At 47.2% G+C, this 21969-nt stretch overlaps 1 protein-coding gene across 1 annotated transcript in view; it reads left to right on the top strand.

Moving 5' to 3' along the window:
* Positions 1–2421: 2421 nt before the first annotated feature.
* Positions 2422–21969, top strand: part of Ildr1 (immunoglobulin like domain containing receptor 1) — a 34440-nt gene continuing 14892 nt past the window's right edge. The window contains 3 exon segments of the mRNA XM_037209777.1: positions 2422–2658; positions 19241–19411; positions 20654–20803. Coding sequence (XP_037065672.1) covers positions 2604–2658; positions 19241–19411; positions 20654–20803 — 376 coding nt within the window. The 5' untranslated portion in view covers positions 2422–2603.

Raw genomic sequence — 21969 nt, 5'->3', positions numbered from 1 at the left:
TGCAGGGACGCTTGGCTCAGCCTGGGAGGAGGGGACTGGACCTGCCTGGACTGAGTCTACCAGGTTGATCTCAATCTTCGGGGGAGTCTTTGCCCTGGAGGAGATGGGAATGGGGGGTGGGCTGGGGAAGGGAGGGGGGTAGGACGGGGGAGAACAAGGGAATCCGTGGCTGATATGTAAAATTAAATTATATTGTAAAATAAAATAAAAAAAACTGCAGAAGGCACGGTCTGTCTGGTAATATTTGATTAACTATTTTTTTACTTCCTTCCTTTAGCTCCAAGCATCTGGAACATTATTTTACTTACCTGATTCTTTTTTAAAATGTTAATTGGGCAATTTTCATTCTTGGTAAGTAAACTTAAAAATAAATGCTGCATTTTTTTAAAATCAAATACCATTTCCTTTATTCAAATGGTCAATTATAGAGAAAAGATAATCAATGCTGGCATTTTCTTTTTTATGGTTCTATTTTATTTTTTCTTTCATTTTTCTTTATTAAGAAATTTTCTACTCACTCCACATACTATCCATATATCCCCCCTCCTCCCTCCTCCCACCCCCCTGCTGCATTTTTTTAATGTGGAGGTATATGCATAGTGTTCGGGAAACACACGATATTCAGAATTATTTATGGACAAAGTCTCAAAGAAAGATGATCTCTTTCCCTTTTTAATATTTTTATTTTATATGCATTGGTGTTTTGCCTTCATGTATGTAAGGGTGTTGGAATCCCTGGAGTTCCAGACAGTTGTGAGCGGCCATGTGAGTACTGGGAAATGAACCCAGGTCCTCTGGAAGAGCAGTCAGTGCTCTTAACTGCTGAGCCAGCTCTCCAGCCCCAGAAAGATGATTATAAATGATGAGATCACAAGACCATGGCTCAGTTAACCCCACTACCACTTATTATGTATCTATTAAAATCCTATGGAACAAACATGGAGAAATGATTGCTTAGATGAAAACTAAAATGATTTTTCTACCAGAGTGGGGACAGAGGAGTTTAGGAGATAAGTGAGAGAAAATAAGAGCTCATATACTTTAGACTAGCGATGAAAATTTGCTAAGGACAATGCCAAACCCCATGGCCAGTGTTCCTAGCAATTTTGGGGGGATCTCTGGAGGGGATGGAGCCCCCCCCCCACTACTGCCGCCTCCTCTTGCTGCCATGATGCTCTCCACCCTGAAAGATCTAAGGGCTCCTCCATACTCTTCACCATCTGCCTTTGGCCTCACACTTCCTGAATTTACTTCCTATTTTCTGGAAGAGAAGAGACTACAAGAAAAACATTTAAAGTGAAGAGGCCGGCTGAGGGGAGCAGAGGGCTAACCCAGAAGAGAGAGAGAGAGTGTGTGTGTGTGTGTGTGTGTGTGTGTGTGTGTGTGTGTGATGGGTTTGTAGGTTTGACCTAATAGGTCCAGGACAAGCATGCTTCTTTGGGTGAGGATGAGATGAAGGGGCTCTAGTAGCACCAGTGAAGGGAATGCTCTCGAAAGCAAAGCAGGGCAGGAGAGGTGCTTATGAGAAATAGTCACATCTAGTTCACTGACCAGGGTGGGAGCCACCTGAACCATGTTTAATGGCACTTTCTAATGCTATCCTTGAAGATGGTGGGGCAGGGGGAGGCTGGAGGTGGGAGGGGTGTGGGACGAAGGACAATAGTCTTACAGGAGGAAAGCAAAGCCAAGGAAGACCCCAGAGAAGGAGGGAAGGTGTGTAAAACGCTTTGCTAGCTACTTACATTGCTCAGATTATAGGTGACTTTCCAAGTTGGTTGATTCCCGAAGGCCAGTGTGCCTTCCTCCCCTTTCCTTTAGTAGTTCCAAATTCCCATGTCCCCCGTCACTTCTAGTAGTCATCACAAGGTCAAGGGTCTAAAGCTTGGTCTTGAGCTGGCTGAGATCTGTGCATGGTTGCTGAGCCTCAAGGAAAAAATGGGTGGGAAGCCTAAGAAGAAATACACCAACATTAACTACATTGATATACAATGACAGAGGAATTTTCTTTTTCCATTACACGTTTCACATGAGCACCTGTTAATTTTATAAGTGTGGAAAAATAAATTTATGGTTTATGCTTTATTTTTTAGAATCTTTAGTTTGCAAAACACACAAAAAACCCCGAGCAGACATTACGTGTAAACGTCAGAAGTCTAGTGTGTGGGGGGGTTGGAGAGATACACCACGGGAAACACTCCATAAGAAGTTGTATCCACCTAGTTCTAGAACCAGAGAGGAAGAATCGCAAGAGGGTGAGAGTGACTTCGAACTTCGGGAAACAAGTTTCTCTGCGCCTAGGCGGGGCCGGGTGGCTAGAGGCTCCGTTTCCTGCGGAGCTGAATCACCTGGCAGGTTGGGCGGAGGCTTGCGGTCCCCAAACCTGGGCGGAGCAGGAAATCGCGACCGCCCAGGACTGGGGCGGAGCCCCGAGAGCCTCAGGTGCGGGTGGGCTGGGCCGTACCTGTGGGGACCGCAGGGTCCCGGCTGGCTGCGCTGCAAGACCTGCAGGCACCTCGGAGATGCGCGCCCCGGGCCGACCGCTGAAGAAAGAAGGCGCGGCTCCCCGAGGCCCTTGAGCCTCAGCGGCTAGAGAAGGGGCCAGCATGGGCCGCAGGCTGCACGCACCTTGCCTGCTTCTCTTCGTCGGGCTCCCAGCAGGTGAGCCCTGGAAAAAAACAAAACAAAAACTGGGTCCCTTGCTGGGCCGCGCGAGGCAGGAAGCCATTATTGCCTGGCTAGCGGAGCGGCTCACCCGCCGGGCGGTGGAAGCCTGGGGCCCGCTCAGGTAGCGCTTGGCACGGGCACCAGGAGGTGCAGGGGCCAGATCGAGTGTCTGCCGGTGGGAACCTGTTGTTTTCCTCCTTGATTAGCCCAGGGCCGCCTGCAACAGATGCATCTGAAAAGCAACCTCGCCTTTGCATTTCCCCTGTAACAGGTGCTAGACACTTGAGGGCTACAACTGAATCCATAGAGGCCAAATCCCCATTCTTAAAACTGCCTACCATCCCTCCCCGACTCCACCCCCGCCGCCTCCGTGTCGTACTTGCTTTCAGGGTGTAGATAGAGGGACAACCATATTGGCCCAGAATGCATTTATTTTATTTTATTTTTCTGGACAAGTTAGATTGCTTCGTTAGTGTGTGAAGGAGTGTTGGGCGTAATTCCGAATCTTTTACATGCTTCCCCGTCTAGCGCCTGTCATTTTTCTACGTTTTGTGTCCACCTTTCTTATTAATCCTCTCCATTCAGGTGCCTAGTCACCCGCTTTCCCAGCATCATCCTTTTGACTTCCACACTAAATCCCTCACTTGCGATTTGTGTCTTAAGGTATCTCTTGGAAACAGGACAGCGGTCCCGTCTGGGAGTGAAGCCGCATAGGGAAAGAGAGCTAAGGAAAGGCTCTCTCAGCCCTGTTCACATTAGCATGTAGCTGTGACTCTGTAAACAAGAATTTTCGTTTCCTTTGGACGATCCACCCAGGTTTTGTTTTTTTTTTTTTGTTTTAATCGGCTTATTTCCCACTTTGTCCCCCATGGGAATAGCTGCCCTCTTTCCCAGGTTGTCTGTGGAAGGCCAGTTCAAGGTTTGCTCGCAGACCAAATGGAAACTTGCATGGCTTTTGAACGGACAGATGTAATATGAAGGTGGAGGCAGAATTTCCTTTCTATGAGCTAATTAGAGAGTTGCTCAGACGTAACCAAGTCTCACTCAGACTAGAGTGTGTGAGAACTTAAGCTGATTACTGAGAAAGAAAGGAGGAAAGGCTGCAAAAGGTAGGGAAGGAGGAAAAAAATCAGCATTCCAGAAGCGTGCTGCCTTGCAACATTTTCGGCTGGATGTAGATTTTATAAATTGTCTGACACTAACAAGATGCCAATGCACACAAGAAGCATATGAAGCCTCACCTGAATTTAGGTGCTCCAAATGTCATCAGATTTGTAAGAACCCTGGAGTCATCTACAGCCTTTCCCCCTGTGTGTCCAATTTTCTTCTCCAAGACTGTGGGAGCTGGGGACAAAATTCCTCTTTGAGCTGTCTTAGGAAAATAGAGATCCTGCTTCCATCAGCCTCTGAGCATCGTGTCTCCCAAACTGGGACTTCTGATCTAGCAGTCTTCCAGATAGAATAAGAACACTTGCAGACGACAAATCCATCAGTGTATACACCCTGGTCCTTAGTGCCTTAACCCGCCAGCATGTTGTTGTTGGTTTAAACTGTCCAGTTTTTTTTTTTTAAATTAATATTGACAATGGACATTTTCAAATACAGACACTGTAGCCAAACATATCTTAGAGTACACAACTTGCTAGCTGTACACAGACTTCAGGAAGCATGGCCCCAGGTCTCTGAGTCAGCCACACCGTGTTAGTCACTATGACTCTAAAACAGGGCAGTCTTACAGGGTGTGGTGATGGCCCGGCCTCCCTTAAGTAGAAGTTGGCCCGTGTTTTACAAGAGGACAGAAAGTGAAGTCTTGAGTGATAGCCTAGATTCACTTTCATTTCATATGCGAGAAACGGAGACCCCAGCACTCTGAGGGGGAAGTGGCTGCTTTGACAGATGTGGCCCTGAATATGTGGCGGCCTGGCAGTATACCGCAGCTGCTGTTTACTATGGGTCTGTAGAGGTGATGTTTGTTGGATTTGGATAGCTGATGTCTGCGTGACTCTGGCAGTTTACCGAATTGTTTAAGGCCTGCAGTAAACAGGGATGATAATATACATTTCATAAGGTTTTTGGAAGGATTAATTAAGGTGAAGGTTTTAAAGTACTTTATATATTGCCTGTACTAAGAGAAGGAGAGTTTAATAAATATTAGCCATGGTGATGATGCTAGCTGTGAAGTCCAACTGTTTGAAGCTAAGCTTAAAGGAACTAACTCCTCCCTCCCCTGTGGCTAAGAAATGAAGGTTACTGTAACAAAAGAACTGAGGTAATCAAGTCCAAAAGAGGAATGGCTTATTTCGGCTCACAGTCTGGGAATTTTCAGTCCATGGTTGGTTGGTCTTACTGGTTTTGGGCCTGTGGCCAGGAGGTGCATTAAAGGGGAAACTTGAATGTGGTGGGAGAAGAAGCTGCCTGTCACAAGGTGGCTAGGCATAGAGGCAGAGAGACAGGATAGGGCCAGGGTCCCAATATTCCCTTCCGGGGCACTTTTCCAATAACCTTCCTCTAAGCCCCACCTACTAAAGCTTCCACCACCTCCTGAAGGGTGCCAACCAGGGATCAAGTCTTGAGCACTCCGGACTTTGGGAGACACTCTCAGGCCAAACTATAGCAGAGACTGGGCAGTTAGAATTCAGTCCCTGCCTCTTAATAACTTTGAGTGAAATAGTTCTTTTCATCTTGAGAACAGCTGAATCAAATCCTTCCTGCTACTGCTGCCCACACACCCAGCCAGGCCATCTCTTTCTGGGTGGTTTACATTCAAGACCAGTGACCGTGGCATGGTATTTACTCAAGCAATTCTGGGAATGAGCCCATCCCCTAGTCTTTACCTTTTCCCCGATTTTTAAACCAAACATCACGAAGTATCTTTCAGCTAACACTGTAGAGACATTCCTTGTTTACAGTATCTCATAAAACAATACTTATCAAAAATTCTCGCACAACTTGCAGTAACAGGACTTATGTGTGTTACACACGGAGTCAGCAGAACAGCAATTGTACTGTATGCCCATAGGCAAGATTTATAACCTAAAGACAAAAGGTTCACAAAATCTGTTACTTTATCAGATAAAATGATGATTAGCACGAAATGTTATTACTATCAAAATTCAGAGACAATAATCCCCACATTCACACCATGAAATAGGAAACTCTGTTAAGTCAGTTTTCTGAAGACCCATTCCAAATTGAAGTGCACTTATTGGAAAACCCTGAACTTAAGTGTGTTCCTTTGTGGTCTGTCAATTTGTTCCATTTTGGTTGTTTAGAAGAGTCAACCTGGCTCCCTGATTAGCATCTGGGTTTCCACAATTGAGAAGTGTAGGCCAGTGATAGAATTGTGAAGTCCCAGAGGAAGGTGCTGAGGTCAGGTAGTCTTGTGAAGTTCCTATCACCAGGCTCTGAGCTCTGTAAAGATCACTTGCCAGCTGTGGGCTGTTTTGTTATTCTTTGAAGTCTTTTTTTAAGGAGGGGGCAGGGGGAGAAAATTTTTATCATATAAATGATATCTGAATTCTTGTTCCTTGATGCAAAATACTGAGTAAGGCTAAAATAAGCGCTTTACATTTTTGTAAAGCTCATTATTGACTCATAGCTTTGCTTGTTTCTGTCGACTCTCAGAGTTTATTTTTGGAGTGAAAGTTTAGCTTCCCTCTGATTCTGCTTTTGTGAAAGTTTGTTGTTGTTGTTGTTGTTTTGTTTTGTTTGAGACAGGGTCTCTCCATGTGGCCCTAGCTGTCCTGGAGAACCCTACATAAACTAGGCTGCCCTCAAGTTCACAGAGCTCCACCTGCCTCTGCCTCCAGAGGGTGGAGACTAAAGGCTGCCACTGCTCTTCCCCACCTGCAGAAGAATTAGATTACTTTGCAGAAACCACCAGTTATCCAGCCACATTCTTAGGCTTTGGGAAATCCGACAACTGACACATAAGGACAAGATCCTTAGACAAAGCAGCCGTGATTTCCAGCCCCCCCCCCCCCAGGTGCTGGAGGTGGGTCATACTTAGAACACGTGAACTCTTATAAAATCTCCAATATGGTTGATAGTGACTCGGAGCCTCTCGGGGGGGTGAGATGGTCATGTGTGGTGGTTAACTGCCCACTTGGAACCTCTCTGTCCCCTTGAGGGCTCCTGAAATTACTTCCAGAATTCCCATGCCCGGTACACACAAGGAGAAATCATTCCACCCCTGCCTTACCTCACTCCCTCAAAGCCCTTAATACAGAGAAGAAAATCTGGATCCAGGGAAGCCCTGTGTGTTATGGTGAGACGCCATGCATGAAAGCTGGCCCCGCTGCTCCTTTCCCCCACTTCACACAGTGGAACAGGTTGGTTTGGTTTAGTTGAATCCTGATACACAGAACGAGAGCAGGTGATTAACCCTTGGTGTCCGAACAGATGCCAATCAAATGTCTAGCCCCAAATGCAATGTGCTGGAGTGAAAGGTTGGGCAAATGGGAGTGTGCCTTCTCCCTGGGTTCATTTTTAGCATAATAATTTGTTTTGTTTATGAAGTCCTTGGGAAAAATAAAAGTGTGCCTTTTCAGAATTACCAAGATTCTCCCCCTCTCTAATTACTTGCAGGGTTTTTTTTCTCTCCCGGTTTTCAAAAGTTGGTGGGTAAGGCCAGGTCTAAGGAGGGTGGTTTTGCTATTATTCATTTCCCATTTTTCATCACCAGCTTCTGTTGCTTAGTTCCAGGCGTGGCTTGGTTTTTATTCTAGGTGCCAATACCCTCGCTAGCCCACGGTCAGCGCCATCTCCTTGCCTCTAGGCCGCCTGCTGGCTCTTGATTATCAGCCATCCTAGGTTAATTAACCTAGGTTATTAACCTGCCTAGGTTAATCCTTCTCACCTGCCCTTTAACTGTCCATTCAAGCAGCTTCCGGTAGCTTATAAACTGTGTGGACCTCAAGATCCTCTAATGTCAGGGCTCCCCCATCGGCAGCCTTGTCTCTCCCCTGATAAGGGGGTGGCTTAATATACCCATTGCAGGCCATTCTTTTCTTTCGTACGGCTATATTACTTAAAAATTTAATTCTAAACTTAAAATGTGTTCTGAGTAATTTAGTTAATTCCTTTTTTTTTTTTTTTCCAAGTCAGCATACATTTAAGGAATCATCTTAGACAACGCTCCTGTGCTAGCAAACAAAAGCAGCCATAGGCCTGGCCCCCCAAGATTCCTGTGCTGGGAGAACGCACACCGTTGTTGAGACAGAACTGTGACTCAGGGTATGAAGCCAGGGTTAAGGCACCAGGATAGCACATAATGGTTGGATTCTTTCCAACCAGGAGGCCCTCTTCGAAGACATGTGTGAGTTGAGGAAATGATCATCTAAAACCAGGACTAGCATGTGCCAAATGACTGGATAGGAGCTCAGGGGATATGAGGCAGGAAAAAGATTTCAGTGAGGCTGAGTGGAGAAAGCTAGAGCATGGTGATGTGGTGAGGACAAAGCAGGATGGAGGGCCTGATATGAATGTCTTCATGGGTCATGGTGGGAAGGGGTGTGTGTGTGTGTGTGAAGAGCAATGGGGAGCTGTTGGAGGAACTTAGGAGTTTGCATTGGGAGATGAACAGCACCGTGGAATCCACACATTGGGGAACCACAGAGGCTTACTGCAACAGCTAAGCAAAGGCAATGTGCAGGCCGGAGGTGATGGCAGTTTGTATTGAGAGGGTTGTAAAGATGAGCAGAGATCCCCAGGGTATTTAAGAGATAAGTAAACCCAATGTGGCAAGGTTGACTATGAATAACAAGGTAGAAAGAGACATTAAAGGTGACTCCTGAGTTTTGGTCTTGCTCATCTGCTGAAATGGGAACATGAAAGAGGCCCAAGCTTGTAGGGAGGGATGTTGATTCAGGAGCTGGGCTTGATTTAGAATTTGAAACACTGAAGAAGAGCTGTCAGAAGCATTTGGTATATGTATCTGCCAGTCCCTGGTATACACTGGAAGGAGTTGGCCTCAAAGCTCTGATGGTTTCTGAGAATCCAGCCAGACTTACTCAGGACAGATTATTTTGTCTGTGTGTTTTATTATTTATTACTGAGTCCTCCCAAGAGGATGAGTTCCAAGAGACAGACCTTGTCTTCTGGAACAGTGTCTGGCTCAGAGTATGTACTCAAAAATAAATGTATGTGTGCATTCTGGTGGGGCCCAAATTTGCATATGATCTGAGATTAGTGTGTGGGGTCATGAATCACCAACCTGGGCAGATGACTTTGGGAAACCCCTGTTTGCCCCTCAAACAGGTCCTGTCCTTTCCCACTAGTAACCAAAGGAATGTCAAGTTCAAGTTACCTGAGTGGATACCTTTTTTAATTTTTTCCACCTAGTAGTTTTTCATCAAAAAAAAATTTTTTTTTTTTAAGATTTCAAGTTTCCCCTTTTGGAAAGACTGTGGTAAAACACAGTAATGCGACTTACTGTTTATAGGAATAAAAATTTAATTTCTGAAATAGCTATTAAAACATAAAAGGCCTTTTCCCTCTGTCTGGGCAAACACTATGGAGTAAAAATGTGCAGGTAAGCAGATAATCACATTTATTATTATTATTATTAAAATATCCATTTCAGTAATTCACATCATCATTGTTTCTAACAGTGAAAAATCAAAAGCAACCCAAACTCTCATTATTATGAAAATTTGTAATAAATTATACTTCATAGAGTAATTTCCATGTAGTCACTGGAAACAAATAGATCTGTACATACTTATATAGATTATGTCAGTTGTTTGAAGTTAAAACAAAGTTACTAATCAATGTACATATAATTCATTTTAGAAAGAGAGGGAAAGATATGGAAGGATGTCCACCAGACTATCAACAGTGACAACTCCATGGAGTGAAATTAATGGCGAGCAGGGAGGGACATTTTTGCTTTTACCTGTTGTGATGTTTGGAGTGTCTTGCTTATTTTATATTAGTAAACAAAAAGGGAAAGAGTTTTCTATACACAATGAATAAATTTGTGAACGTCCTTTAAAATTTGAGAATATTTTTTTCTTTAGAATTTTACTTTGTGTGTCTGTATGTGTCTGCTTCTATGTGTCTAGGTACCAGCGGAGGCCAGGAGAGGGTATCAGTTCCCCTGGATGGAGGTACAGGTGTTATGACTCACTTGCTGGGAACAAAACTCGGGGCCTCTGGGCAAACAGCAAGTGCCCCTCCCCAGTGAGCCTCCCCTCTAGCCTGAGAGTATTCCTTAAATGGTTGAATTTCAACCACTTTTGAAAACTTATCTGGAAAATGGGGTGGAATAAGAAGAACAGTTCAGAGCTTGGGATTTTAGGTTTCATTTCAAATGTATCTTTGTGGTTTTCTCGCTGTGTGCCAGTTTAGGCCAGCCCTTTGGGGACTGTCTCCACTGATAAACTTGAGAAATATAAAATTAAAAAAAGAACATCTGTTTGTCTCTTTTTTTTTTTTCCTTCAAAGGTAGAATGAGGTTATGTGTGATAACACAGTCAGTACCATGTCTGACGATGCAGGGGATGCTCAGTCTCTTTTGGTGTCTTCAAAGAAGTGGGTGCTTAGCACCCCTCCCCCAGCCCAGCTCTGCATGCTTGGGCATAATTCCCCCCTCACCCACTTTCTGCTCAGCCACAGTTCTCTCCCAGTGTCCCTGTTCCTTCTTGTCCGCTGCTCCTTGCTGGTCCCTTTTCTTTTAACGTCTCTCATATTTGCTCTGTTATCTAAGGGAATGTAGCAAGTGTTGATGGTAAATACACTCGAGGAGATAGCTTGCTCAGACATAAACTCTGATAGGATTGGACTTGTGTGCTTTATGTTAACCCGCTGGGTGGAGCTGAAGTGCCTGTGTATTTGCAAATCCTCAACAGACCACACTCCCAGCAGGAGGGCTCCAGGCCCCACACTCCCCGGCTGGGCTCTGTGTCCCTATCTACCACCTTGTGTGGGTCAACTTTGTGTTGCTATAGCAAGAGACACTCAGCTTGGGAAGGGAAGAGGTTTGTCTTGGCTCACAGTCTTGGAGGTGTCCACTCGTGGTTGCTTTGGGGTCTGTGGTGAGTCTGTGGTGGAGCCAAGCAACTCACCCCATGGCAGCCAGGTGGTTCAGAAGAGAGGAAGGCCAGCATCCCATAAGTCAGTCCTCTTTGATGACATGGCACAGTAGTAGAAAACCTTACTTAGTTCCCCCTCTCAGAGGTTTTACCATCTTGGGGGCCCAGCCTTTAACACATGGACCCTTTGGGACATCCCAAGTACAAACTTTAGCTTATGTCCTCCAAGAAGAACCTTATATGGGACAGAAGGGGAAATACCATCTAGTTCTCCCCCCTACCCCCACACAAGTCTTGATTCAAAGAAAAAAAATTGGCACATACATTTCTAGTCTGTATGGATGGCCTTTTCTAGAAACGGCAACCTCTTTTCCCATCTGATACACTAGAGTAAGAAATGTCCTAGGTCCTGCAAGCACTTTGGCATATGTATGGCATTTGGCTGGTGAGATCCTGTGTCTTCATCCGTCTGCTTTCCTTCCACTTTACTGTAGGATGCCAGTCCCCACTTGGCACAGCAAAAATGGCCTCGGAAAGTACCTGGTGGCGGGAAATGAAGAATCCCCTTCCCCTTCCCTCCTTCCCATGTGTTCTCAGAGCTGATCTGAAGTTTCCATTCTACCCCTAAATGACAGGACTCTGCTGCCTTCCTCTTTCACAGAAGAGGTAAACTGTGAATGGGTTTGCTGGGGTATGGGGCTGTAAAGCACTCAGTCCACTAACTGCCTACATTCGGATAACTTCAGTTCTTCAAGATAATTTCTTTTAACATTCTGGCCTGAGCTGATCTTAACCTCTGAATTTGGCTGAACTAAACGCAAAGAACACGGTAAATGGGCAATGCTCATTGAAGGTCTACTATGTGCCGGGCTCTTTGCTTATTGGGACATTTATCATTCTTTATGGTGAGACAGATAATTGCCATTGTCTGATTTTTCATGGCTTGGAAATAACTCACCAGGTCATTAGGATGGGGAGGGGTGTTAGGTTTAGCATGTAGGCAACCAGGCCCTAGACTTTAAAGTTTTCAGGAGAAAAATGATAGAGTCAGCGAGGACATTAGATGACAGTCAGATCGGGCACAGGAAGGGTCACAAGACTGGAGGGAAGTCAAGAATTTGAAAACGTTTAGTGCTAATTTTGAAAGAACAAACAGGTAACCAGGTCATCCACAATGCAGGGCATTTCTCATGTAAATGAGCTTTTTCTGCTCAGCTTCTGCTGTCTCTTGAGTCTCTTCCTAAAAAACCTATGGGTTGACTACCATGCATGTCCAGTGTGGTTTATTGTACAGAGTAAAGGTTAGAACTAAAGAAAAAGGAAGCTGGGACATTTGAGATGGACCAATTGCTACTTCCTTTTTCTCTCTCCCAATCTGAAAAATCCTGCTGCTTCTGAGCGTCTGGTGCCTGCTGTCCACTTGTTTAGGAAACATTGTAGTTTTGAGTTCGATTCCAACACTGACCTCATTAAGTTAGATTAGTGCTGCTGGGCACATAGGTCTTGGTTTATACCCTCTGCGCTTTTTATCCAGGTGAATGAGCAAGAGCTTATCCCTGTCATGGAGGGGGGTGTTAGGAACAATGACCATCCATCCATCCATCCATCCATCCATCCCCCAGGGTCTAGTAGATTCTGAGGACCAGCAGCAAGGACACAAAGGTTCAAAAGTGTTTGGTACTTCCTCTCCCTGAACTTGCCGCCAACGCTGGGGCGGGTGTGGCAGAGCAGAGGCGAAGGTGTGTGATCCATACAGGGTGCTATGGGTAGACCTCAGGAGGAAGTACAAATAAGATGAACACTCAGAACCCACCAAGACCTGAAATGTGTTAAGCCTTGAGATTCACATTAGGGATGAAATGACCCAGAGGCTGAGTCCCCGGGCAGCAAAGCCAGCACTGACGTTGGTAAAGGTGACGTGGTCACTCGGGCTATGACTTGCCCATAATAAGGGCATTCATGTAAGAGGAGCCTGGTGCGCGTTTGGTAATCAAGGCCATCACCCAGATCCCATTCTCCTTCCCCAGAGGGGTTAGAGTCGGCAGTCTTCAAAGCTCCCAGAGCACCAAATTCCCCTTCCTGACCGTCAGCACACACATTCTCCCCTCTCAAGGGCTCGTCTTTGCACAAAAGCTGACTGGAATTTGAGTGATACCAAATTACCCTTCAGCCAAATAGAGAGCACATGAGTTAGGATTGCCGAGCCTCCTCCTCCCTCTAACTGAAGGAAACCGAGAGGAACGGCAAGAATACAGCACAGGGAGAAATCCTTACCCTGAGCCCCTTAGAGTGACCGCAGGCAAGTCACGTGTCCACACTGAGTGTAAAGCCATGCAGTCTCCTTCCCGGATCGCGTTTATTGCTTAAAAGAAAATATCTGAAGGTGCCGTGTGAAGTGAAGAAGGTTTTGTTTAGAACCATGTGGTTTTTCTATGTGTCCCAATCAGTGTGTGTGGTGGTTGGTATTCTGGGTGTTGTAGCTTGAGTTTTTCTGTTGCCAAGTCAGAAAATTTGTACCGCATCAAGCGTAGAAAAAGTAAACAGAGATGATATGCATACAAACTGTATGGGTGCAGTTTTGCTAACTGTTTTATAGCTTAAATTATCCATTTCATAAATTATACTTGCAGTGTGGTGCTTACGGCATTTCAATGCTGCTGGTCATGGCGGTGGCTGCAGTGTCTCTCCGACTCAGCTTTCCGCTTCCCAGCAGGGTGTCTTTGAAGGTGCTGCCAGAGGGATTTAACTGAGGAGAGAAGACCCACTGTGAGTGTGGGTGGTGCCTTCTCCTAGGCTGCTGTCCCAGGCAGCGTACAAAGGTGAAAGTGATTGGAACATCAGCATTTACCGTTCGCTGCTTCCTGGCCTTGCCGAGATGTGAGGAGCACATGTTCCCAACACCCCGAACACTGTCCCCTGCCGTGAAGGACTGTGCCTGCAAACTGTGAGCCGAAACAGAGCCTTCCTGCACTTGTTGGGAATTTGGTCACAGCAGTGAGAAAACGAATCAATGAACAAAATAAGCCAGTGTTAGCAAGGCATTCTTTTTTTTTTTAAATTTATTTAACTTTATTTTATGTGCATTGGTGTGAAGGTGTCAGATCCCCTAGAACTGGAGTTACAGACAGTTGTGAGTGGGCATGTGGGTGCTGAGAATTGAACCCGGGTTCTCTGGAAGAGCAGACAATGCTCTTAACCACTGAGCCATCTCTCCAGCCCCCGACATCTTCTCTTTTAGCTGTGTGAAAGCTTCGATGGAGAAAAGCTGTAAGGACAATTTAGGTCTCTTATGGGGGGCGGGGGGAAGAGGAGCAAAATTTAAAAATAAAGATTCATTACTTTTGTCCTTGCTGTGACTAAATATCTAATAAGAAGACAATTTCCAATTGAGGGAAATTGGCTCACAGTTTAAGAACAACAGAGTGCATCAGGAGAGGAGAGGCATGATGGTACAAGCGTGAGGCAGCTGGTCACGTTGTATTCCCAGTCAAGAAGCAGCGAGTAGAAAGGCGGTAAGGTTGGGCTATAATGCTTTAAGGCCCTCCACTAGTGAGTCACTTCTAGCAAAGCTCCACCTCCTAAGGGTTTCAGAATCTTCCAGAACAGCACCATTCCCTGTGGACCAAGTGTACAACATGCGTGTGTCTGTGAGAGACAGTTCACATTCAAACCACAATGGTGACGAAGGAGGCGCAGGAATCATTTCATGTACAAGAACAGCATTGTGTTGTCTTCCATGGAAGGCTTGAGGTCCGTCCCACCATAGCAATTCCGTTCTGCTTGGCCTGAGTTCTCAGAATCCTGCAGCTGGTAAAGGCAGCGGTTCGTTCCCACCAAACTCTTGAAGGTTTATTCTGAAAATGTCCTTTTTTCCATTCACAGTTGACTAATACACCTAAGCACACCCCACCCTTCCCCACTTCTCTTCTTCTGGGATGCCATCAGTGATTATCCGTGAACTAGACAATGGATATGTCTTGACTCCACTCCATCCTCCCGTCACCCACTCAACACCAGCCCTCCCTCCCTCCCTTCGGCTGCTGCAGTCAGACTGGTTTTCTCTAGGCTCCCTAAACAACATGCCTTCCTGCTGAGAAGCTTGGCGCCTTCTTTTTCTTTATGCCTAAAGCCAAAGTCTCCCTCCTCTCCCTGCTTCTGATGCATGGTCTGAATCCCACCTGAGCCCCTAGGTTTTGACTTAAATGTCTTGCTCCTGTGCAGTCTTCATACACAGGTTTCACTGCTGAAGAGCATCTCTCCAGTCTGTCTGCCATGGGGCATCCTGATCATAGCCCAGTCCTAGAGACTGGCCAGATCATTTCTGGCTGCCAGAGCCTGCCCTGAGCAGTGTTCTGCTGTCTCTTCAGAGACCAGAGACGTGAAGAAAGCAGAAAAAAGTGCCCAGCATAATCTTGTCTGAGGGCTCTTAGGAGACCCATGGCCAAATGTGGAACACCCAACCTGGAATCATGTGGCTCCAGCTTTCAAGACAGGCCATCTATGAGGGCGTCTCAGGTTTGCCTGGGGTCAGAGGTGATTTGCTCACCTGAAAGCCCACAGTTAGAGCTAGAACTTGACCTTTGAGTCATTTGTGGAAAATCAGGTTATATAGCTGATTCCACACCAGCCTCTTCTTCATAAACTACAGTTTCTAAGTGGCCATTGTACCTGCTGTGCGAAACCCAGGCAGCTGCATCTTGGAAGTCTATACATCATTTTGTTACTATGATAAAATATGTCAGTTTTCCATAATGTGACTGTACACATACCACTGGCAGTATGTAAGATGCCATCACATGGCACAAAGCAGGGTACAATGTGGAATTGCATAAAACAGTGATGGACTTAAAGGAAAAAAAAAAAAAGAGGCCCTTCTCGGTCCCAGAGGTGGTGGCTCAGTGGACATGGGCTTGTAGGCTGACAATGAAAACCTGATGACCTGAATTCGATCTCTGGAACCCACAGAAAGGTAGAAGGAGAAAACTGATTCCATGGAGTATGAATCTGATCTCCACACATTTGCCTCCACCACCACAATAATAATAAAAACAAAAACAACAACAACAACGATGACGATGATAAGATAGGTCCAGTTAGCTGGCTCTAAAGCAGTGGTTCTCAACCTGTGGGTCATGGCCCCTGTGTGTGTTTTTGTGTGTGTGTGGGGGGGGTAGTCGAATACCAGATACCCTGCATATCAGATATTTACATTACACTTTATAACAATAACAAAATTATAGTTACGAAGTGGCAACAAATAATTTTATAGTTGGGGTGGTCACCACCACATGAGGAACTGTATTAAAAGGCGGGAGCATCAGGAGGGTTGAGAACCACTGCTCTCAAGGGATGGCAGAAGGGACGGTGGTTCCACTGGAGAGCTCTGCTAGAGAGAACAAGAGGGGAGCATGAGCAGCAGAACCCCTGATTGCCCTTTTGAAAGGACATGGTAAAAGTAAGTCAGTGTAGGCTGAGTATCTCCTATCCAAAGTGCTTGGGACCAGAAGTGTTTCAGATTGAGGTTTTCAAATTTGGGAATATTTGCATAGTCTTTATTGGCTGAGTATCCTAAATCTGAAAATATGATGTCTGAGATGGTCTAAAATCAGACAAATTTTGAGTGTCATGTTGGCACTCAGGAAGTTTGGGAGGTGCTGGGGAGATGGCTCAGTGGTTAAGAGAGCTTATTGTACAAGCACGAAGACCTGAGTTCACATCCCCATCACCCATGGAAAAAGTAGACCATGTGCTTGTAACCTCAGCACTGGGGAGGGTGAAGACATTTGCTGGGGTTTGTTGGGTGCTGGAAAATGGTGATTTCCATGGACAGTGACTCTGTCTCAAGGGAATGAAGTGAAGAGCAGTAGACAAGACATTCCTCCTCTGGCCTCTGCATGGGACCCACAGATATGCACACTACACACAGACACAGCAAAAAAGAAAAGCGACTTAGGAGAACATTTCAGATCTGAGTTTTCTGATGAAGGATGCTCAACCTGTAGTGCTATCCTTATCCTACTCAATAGCTGAGGCTAGAGAAGGAAGAAGTTCATCCATTGTCCAAGTGACATGGTCTGTGTCTGAATCCAAAGCCTGGATGTTGACCTTTAACATGTAGTCTCTTCTGGCTGTCCTCCAAGTTCCTGAAGCTTCAGTTTCTTATTTTCTCCCGGAAATCTCTTAGAAATGTAAGTTCTTGGGCCCCACCCAAATCCTGCTGAGCCAGAAACTCCTGGCATGGGGCCAAACAACCTGGGCTGTCAAGAGTCCTCATAGTGACATAAACTCAGCCTTGGGTACCACTGCTCTACACTAGCCCTCTGACTGCTCCCCAAGAAGACCTCCTTGTTTTTTCATTTCTTTATTAAGAAATGTTCTACTCACTCTACATATCACCCACAGATCCCATCTCTTCCCTCCTCCCACCCCCAGCCCTCTCTCTCAAGCCCCCCCCCAATCCCCACATCCCCCAAATCAAGGTCTCCCATGGGGAGTCAGCAGAGCCCAGCACACTGAGCCTAGGTAGGTCTGTTAGTTATTTTGCGGCGCTCTTACCCTGCGAAGAAATGTCACAAAACACGACAGAATCTGCTAACAAGAGTTTTATTAAGATGAAAGGGATAGACGAGTGCCCAGGCCTGTGGAAGAGACATGTGTGTGGAGAAGAAGAAGAGGAGGAGGAGAGAGAGAAAGCCGGGAATATGGCGTTGGCTTATAAAGGCTGGGCATGCACAGGTCTACGTAACTACTCCACGCATGTGCGTAGATCACATGGCTGTGTTGCGCGCTCTTATATAACCATGCAAATCACGGATCCTGGTCACGCTAGATGCCTTGACCCGGAAATGGCTATTTTGACCTGGAACTGGCTAGGCGGAAATGTCCGGGTCGCCGGGCATGTGCAAACACGCCCAACCGTGTGGGCATGTTGTGAATCCATCAAGCCCCTTTCCACTGCACCAAGGCTGTGCAAGGCGTCACACCACAGGCACCGGATTCCCAAAAGCCTGCCCATGCACCAGGGACGGATCCCGACTCCCCTGCCTGGGTGCCCCCCAAACAGTTCAAGCCAAACAACCATCTTCCGTATCCAGAGGGCCTAGTCCAGTCCCATGGGGGCTCCACAGCCACTAGTCTACAGTTCATGGGCTTCCACTGGTGTGGCCGGAGAAGACCCCCCTTGCAATGCAACCTAGAACCCACGGGAGCATCCCAAGACGCCAGCTGTGGATAGATCTCTCACCATTCCATCCGGTGCTTCTGCGCTGCCTAGCTCCTCATCAAGACACGTGGAGCTTGAAGTAGGCCTGATGGCTTCAGGGCTCTACGAGGAATTTTACAGCAGAAAAAAGTCTCTTAATTCCACCAAGGCTTCCTTGCTATTTCCTGTGGCCCTGGCTGTTTCATTCGCTCTCTCCGTGCAGCTCAATGTCCACTGCTTGTTATGTCCTTAGTCATGAATCCAAACGCCGTCTGTGCGGTGGGCATAGAGGCCAGGGTTTGTATTTGAAGAGTGAGAGACAAACCCAGACGTTTTCTCAGAGCCTCCATATCCACCAGCCAGGAAAGCGCCCTCGGGCAGAGGGCGCTTTGAGGAAGGCCTGGGGAGGCCCTTCCTTCTCTCAGCCTTGCTGCCTGAAAGACTTCCTGAGAGGACAAGGGTTCCTCTAAGGAGCTGCAGGACAGACAGCAGGGGAAACAGTGGAGTGGGGGCGGGTGATAGAGAGAGCAGTCCAGACTGAGAGCGGCCACAGTGTGAAGAGCTGGAGGAGGTGTAACCCCAGCCCTGCGGAATTCAGTTCCGGGTTGAGGCACGTGTGAAGTGAGATGGGAAGGAAGGGAGAGGAGGTAACTGGGAGAAGAGGTTGACCAACTCACCTTTTGGTCAGAGGATCGAGTTTGAATGTTAGGGAAATGAGAAGCCATTTCTTTGTCTTTTCTTTTTTTTTCTCTACTTCCTTCCTCCTTCCCTCCCTCCCTCCTCCCTCCTCCCTCCTCCCTCCCTCCTCCTCCCTTCCTCCTTCCTCCTTCCTTCCTTCCACCTTTTCTAAGACAGGAGGCCTCACTATGTAGACCGAGCTGATCTCAGACTCACAAAGCTCCACCTGCCTAGGCATCGTGAGTGCTGGGATGAAAAGGCTGTGCTACCTGAGCCTGGTCACAAGTGGGGAACCACTTTTAGAAGACAAGGGATGGGGGAAACTGATTTTAGCAGGATCATGCCACTATAACTGTGGCCTTATTTAAATACAGTTCTTTTATTGTGGTGGGTGTGTGGTTGTTACTGTTGGGTTGGTGTTGGGCGTGTTAATAGACTGAATTCTGGGAGTTTTTCTCACTCCCCCCTTGAGTTGGGAGGTGGCGGGTGGTGGATGGGGCCCTTTCTTTCTGTAGACTGCTCAGCAGAGCCTGCGTATTTGAGCGCCCAGCCAGAGGTGGGCAGGAGGGCAGGGGCCGCGCTGCTCTTGTTCATTTGCATGGCTTTTATTACTCAGGCACAGAAGTAGGTCACCTTTAGCATTGTCTCCTGCTCCTGCCTTCAGGGTGTCTGTCCTTGCTGGTCACAGTTCAGCACACAGAACGCTATGTCACCCTGTTTGCCTCCATCACCCTCAAATGTGACTACACCACCTCTGCTCAGCTCCAGGACGTGGTGGTGACATGGCGCTTCAAGTCCTTCTGCAAGGACCCCATCTTTGACTACTTCTCTGCCTGTGAGTACCCCGGTTCTTGTTCTGCCCATGGTTCCCAGGCATCTGTCTGTAAGCTATCCTCGGGGCCGAGGAATCATGATAGATCACAAGTTGTCAGCACGAGGAGCTGCTCCGACACTGTCCCTTCACCTTTCAGATAAACTGAACCCAAGTGGCACAACTAATTGTTCAAGGGCAAATGTCGGTTCGTTTGCGCCATGCTGTTCAGGCAGCGCAGATGTAAAAGACCTAGCATGTCCTTCCTCCTGGGCACTCCTCATTCAAACCAGCCCTGAGCCATGTGGGACCTCATGTCAGTGGCCATTGTTTGGAAGATCCCTCCCTGCCTGCTACCGCCTCACTTTGGGTGATGTAGAGCTCTCTGCCTCCACGCAGCCTCTTTGCCCTCAGGCATCTCTGGTCACTGCAATGGGCTGCTCCTTCACTTTAGCCAAGTCCGGCTTCTCAGTAACAACGGGCCCGTTCATGTCACCACCTTCCCAGATGCCCATTTCCAACCACCCTCCAGCACCAGAGGAGCCTGGAGCTCCACAGTCAGCCTGATTAGACCTATAGAAAGTGTGAGAGCACAAGCAGGTACCCTGTTTGGGGGAAGGAAGTGGGCGTTCTGGGGTGAAGCGAAGGGAGGAAGGCATGGCTGTGTGCCTCCTATAGCTCTGGGGCTAACGCCTTACAGCAGGACTGGACAGAGCCCCCAGATCTCACCGAGCTTCCCCATTTAGTCTGCATCGTTTCCTTGACGGTTATTCTTAAACACTTGGGTAAGTGACGAGGGGGAGACTAGGGTGGTAAGCAGCAGTCACCTGGAAGATTTAGCAGCTTTGGGGTTCTCTACTGGGAAGGATGGGTGAGTGACCTCCCACTGGAGCAGAAGCTGAGCACACAGGCGGGGGGTGGGGGGGGAGGCACTTTGTAAACGAAACAAGGGAAATTGGGAAGAGAGATGGCGCATGCAGATAGGCTTTGGACATGATGGCGCATGCAGACAGGCTTTGGACATGATGGCGCATGCAGACAGGCTTTGGACATGATGGCGCATGCAGACAGGCTTTGGACATGATGGCACATGCAGACAGGCTTTGGACATGATGGCGCATGCAGACAGGCTTTGGACATGATGGCTTTCAAGGGGTTTGAAGTCTTATTGATGAGAGAGGAGTTCCTGACATCAGCGGGGTTTGTTAGCCTCCTCCAGACCTGCAGAATCTGAATGATCTGAGTGACTTGCTGCTCTCTTCTCAGCATACCAGGCCGCCTTATCCCTGGGCCAGGACCCCTCCAACGACTGTAATGACAACCAGAGGGAAGTCCGCATCGTGGCCCAGCGGCGGGGACAGAATGAGCCGGTGCTGGGGGTGGATTACCGGCAGCGCAAGATCACCATCCAGAACCGTGAGTATGGGGGTGGTGGCAGGGGAACTAAGGCTTGAAGAGGATCCAGACACAGGCCTAGCAGGCTGAGTCAGCACGGGATTCCCCAAGATCTTCTGGGTCTTGATAACTGACTTGGTCACTGGATTGTTTGAAGCAAGTGTCGGATTCTTAGAATGTATTCCACCTTCAGACGCCACTTCCCTGGAACTTGCTCTGTGGACCAGAGGATATTTCTCAGCCTTGGCTAAAGGTCAGGGTGTCACTGGTTCTTTTGCTTCCTGAGACTCAGGCTGAGATGTGATCTGGCTCCTTTGATACTTTTTACAAATCACTCTCAGGGCCCATTCACACACCAGGTTCCTGAGGTCCCCTTGGTCACTTTTGATGCCTTGAAGCAGGAGCTTGAGGGCAAGTGGATTCTTTGAGACTACTGCCATCCCTGGACAGAGGGCGCAGCACTGACTCGGACCCAAGCCTGGGTAAGAGTCGCAGTGGTTCCCCTCACAAGCCTAGCAACCAACATCAGGTTGGCCATTTTCTCTGCCTCTTCCTTCTCATCAGAGAGAGAGCCACATGGCATCTGTCCCCACGCTGCAGTAGATATCAAATGCACGGGCTGGGAGCTGAGTCTAAAGTAGGTCCTTTCTTTGTACCTGGTACAAGAAGCCCCCACAGCACTGGGCCCACAGCTGGACTCAGGCATGGTGACTGTTCTGCACTTGCACGTGACATTGAGCAAGCCCCTTCACATTTTTTTTTTTTTTTTTGGCCTCAGTTTCTATTAAGTGAGACTGGCTGTAGAGCCTATCTCAAAGGGAGTTGTGAGATGTAGTGTATGAAAATCACTTACCCAACGTTAATACGGAGTAAACCTAAGTCATCTAGTCACGATGTTTTTATACACAAAGGATTGGCTCGTGTCCCACATTGCTCGCCTGTCATCCTGGATTACTGTGAAGTTGTAGTGACAGAGACTATTTCAGTGAGCTTTATGCCGTGTTAAAAAACATTATTGGTGGGGATGGAGAGATGACTCCACAGTTAAGAATAACAGAACACTAGCTATTCTTCCAGAGGACCCAGGTTCGATTCCCAGCACTTACATGGTGGCTCACAACAGTCTGTAACTCTACTTCCAGGGGATCTGACACCCACTTTTGGTTTCCTTGAGCACCAGGCATGCA

The sequence above is a fragment of the Peromyscus leucopus genome, chromosome 12 (genome assembly GCF_004664715.2).
Source record: "Peromyscus leucopus breed LL Stock chromosome 12, UCI_PerLeu_2.1, whole genome shotgun sequence".
Lineage (NCBI taxonomy): Eukaryota > Metazoa > Chordata > Mammalia > Rodentia > Cricetidae > Peromyscus > Peromyscus leucopus.
Note: the sequence above shows the minus strand (reverse complement) of the source record. Positions and strands in the feature narration are given on the sequence as shown.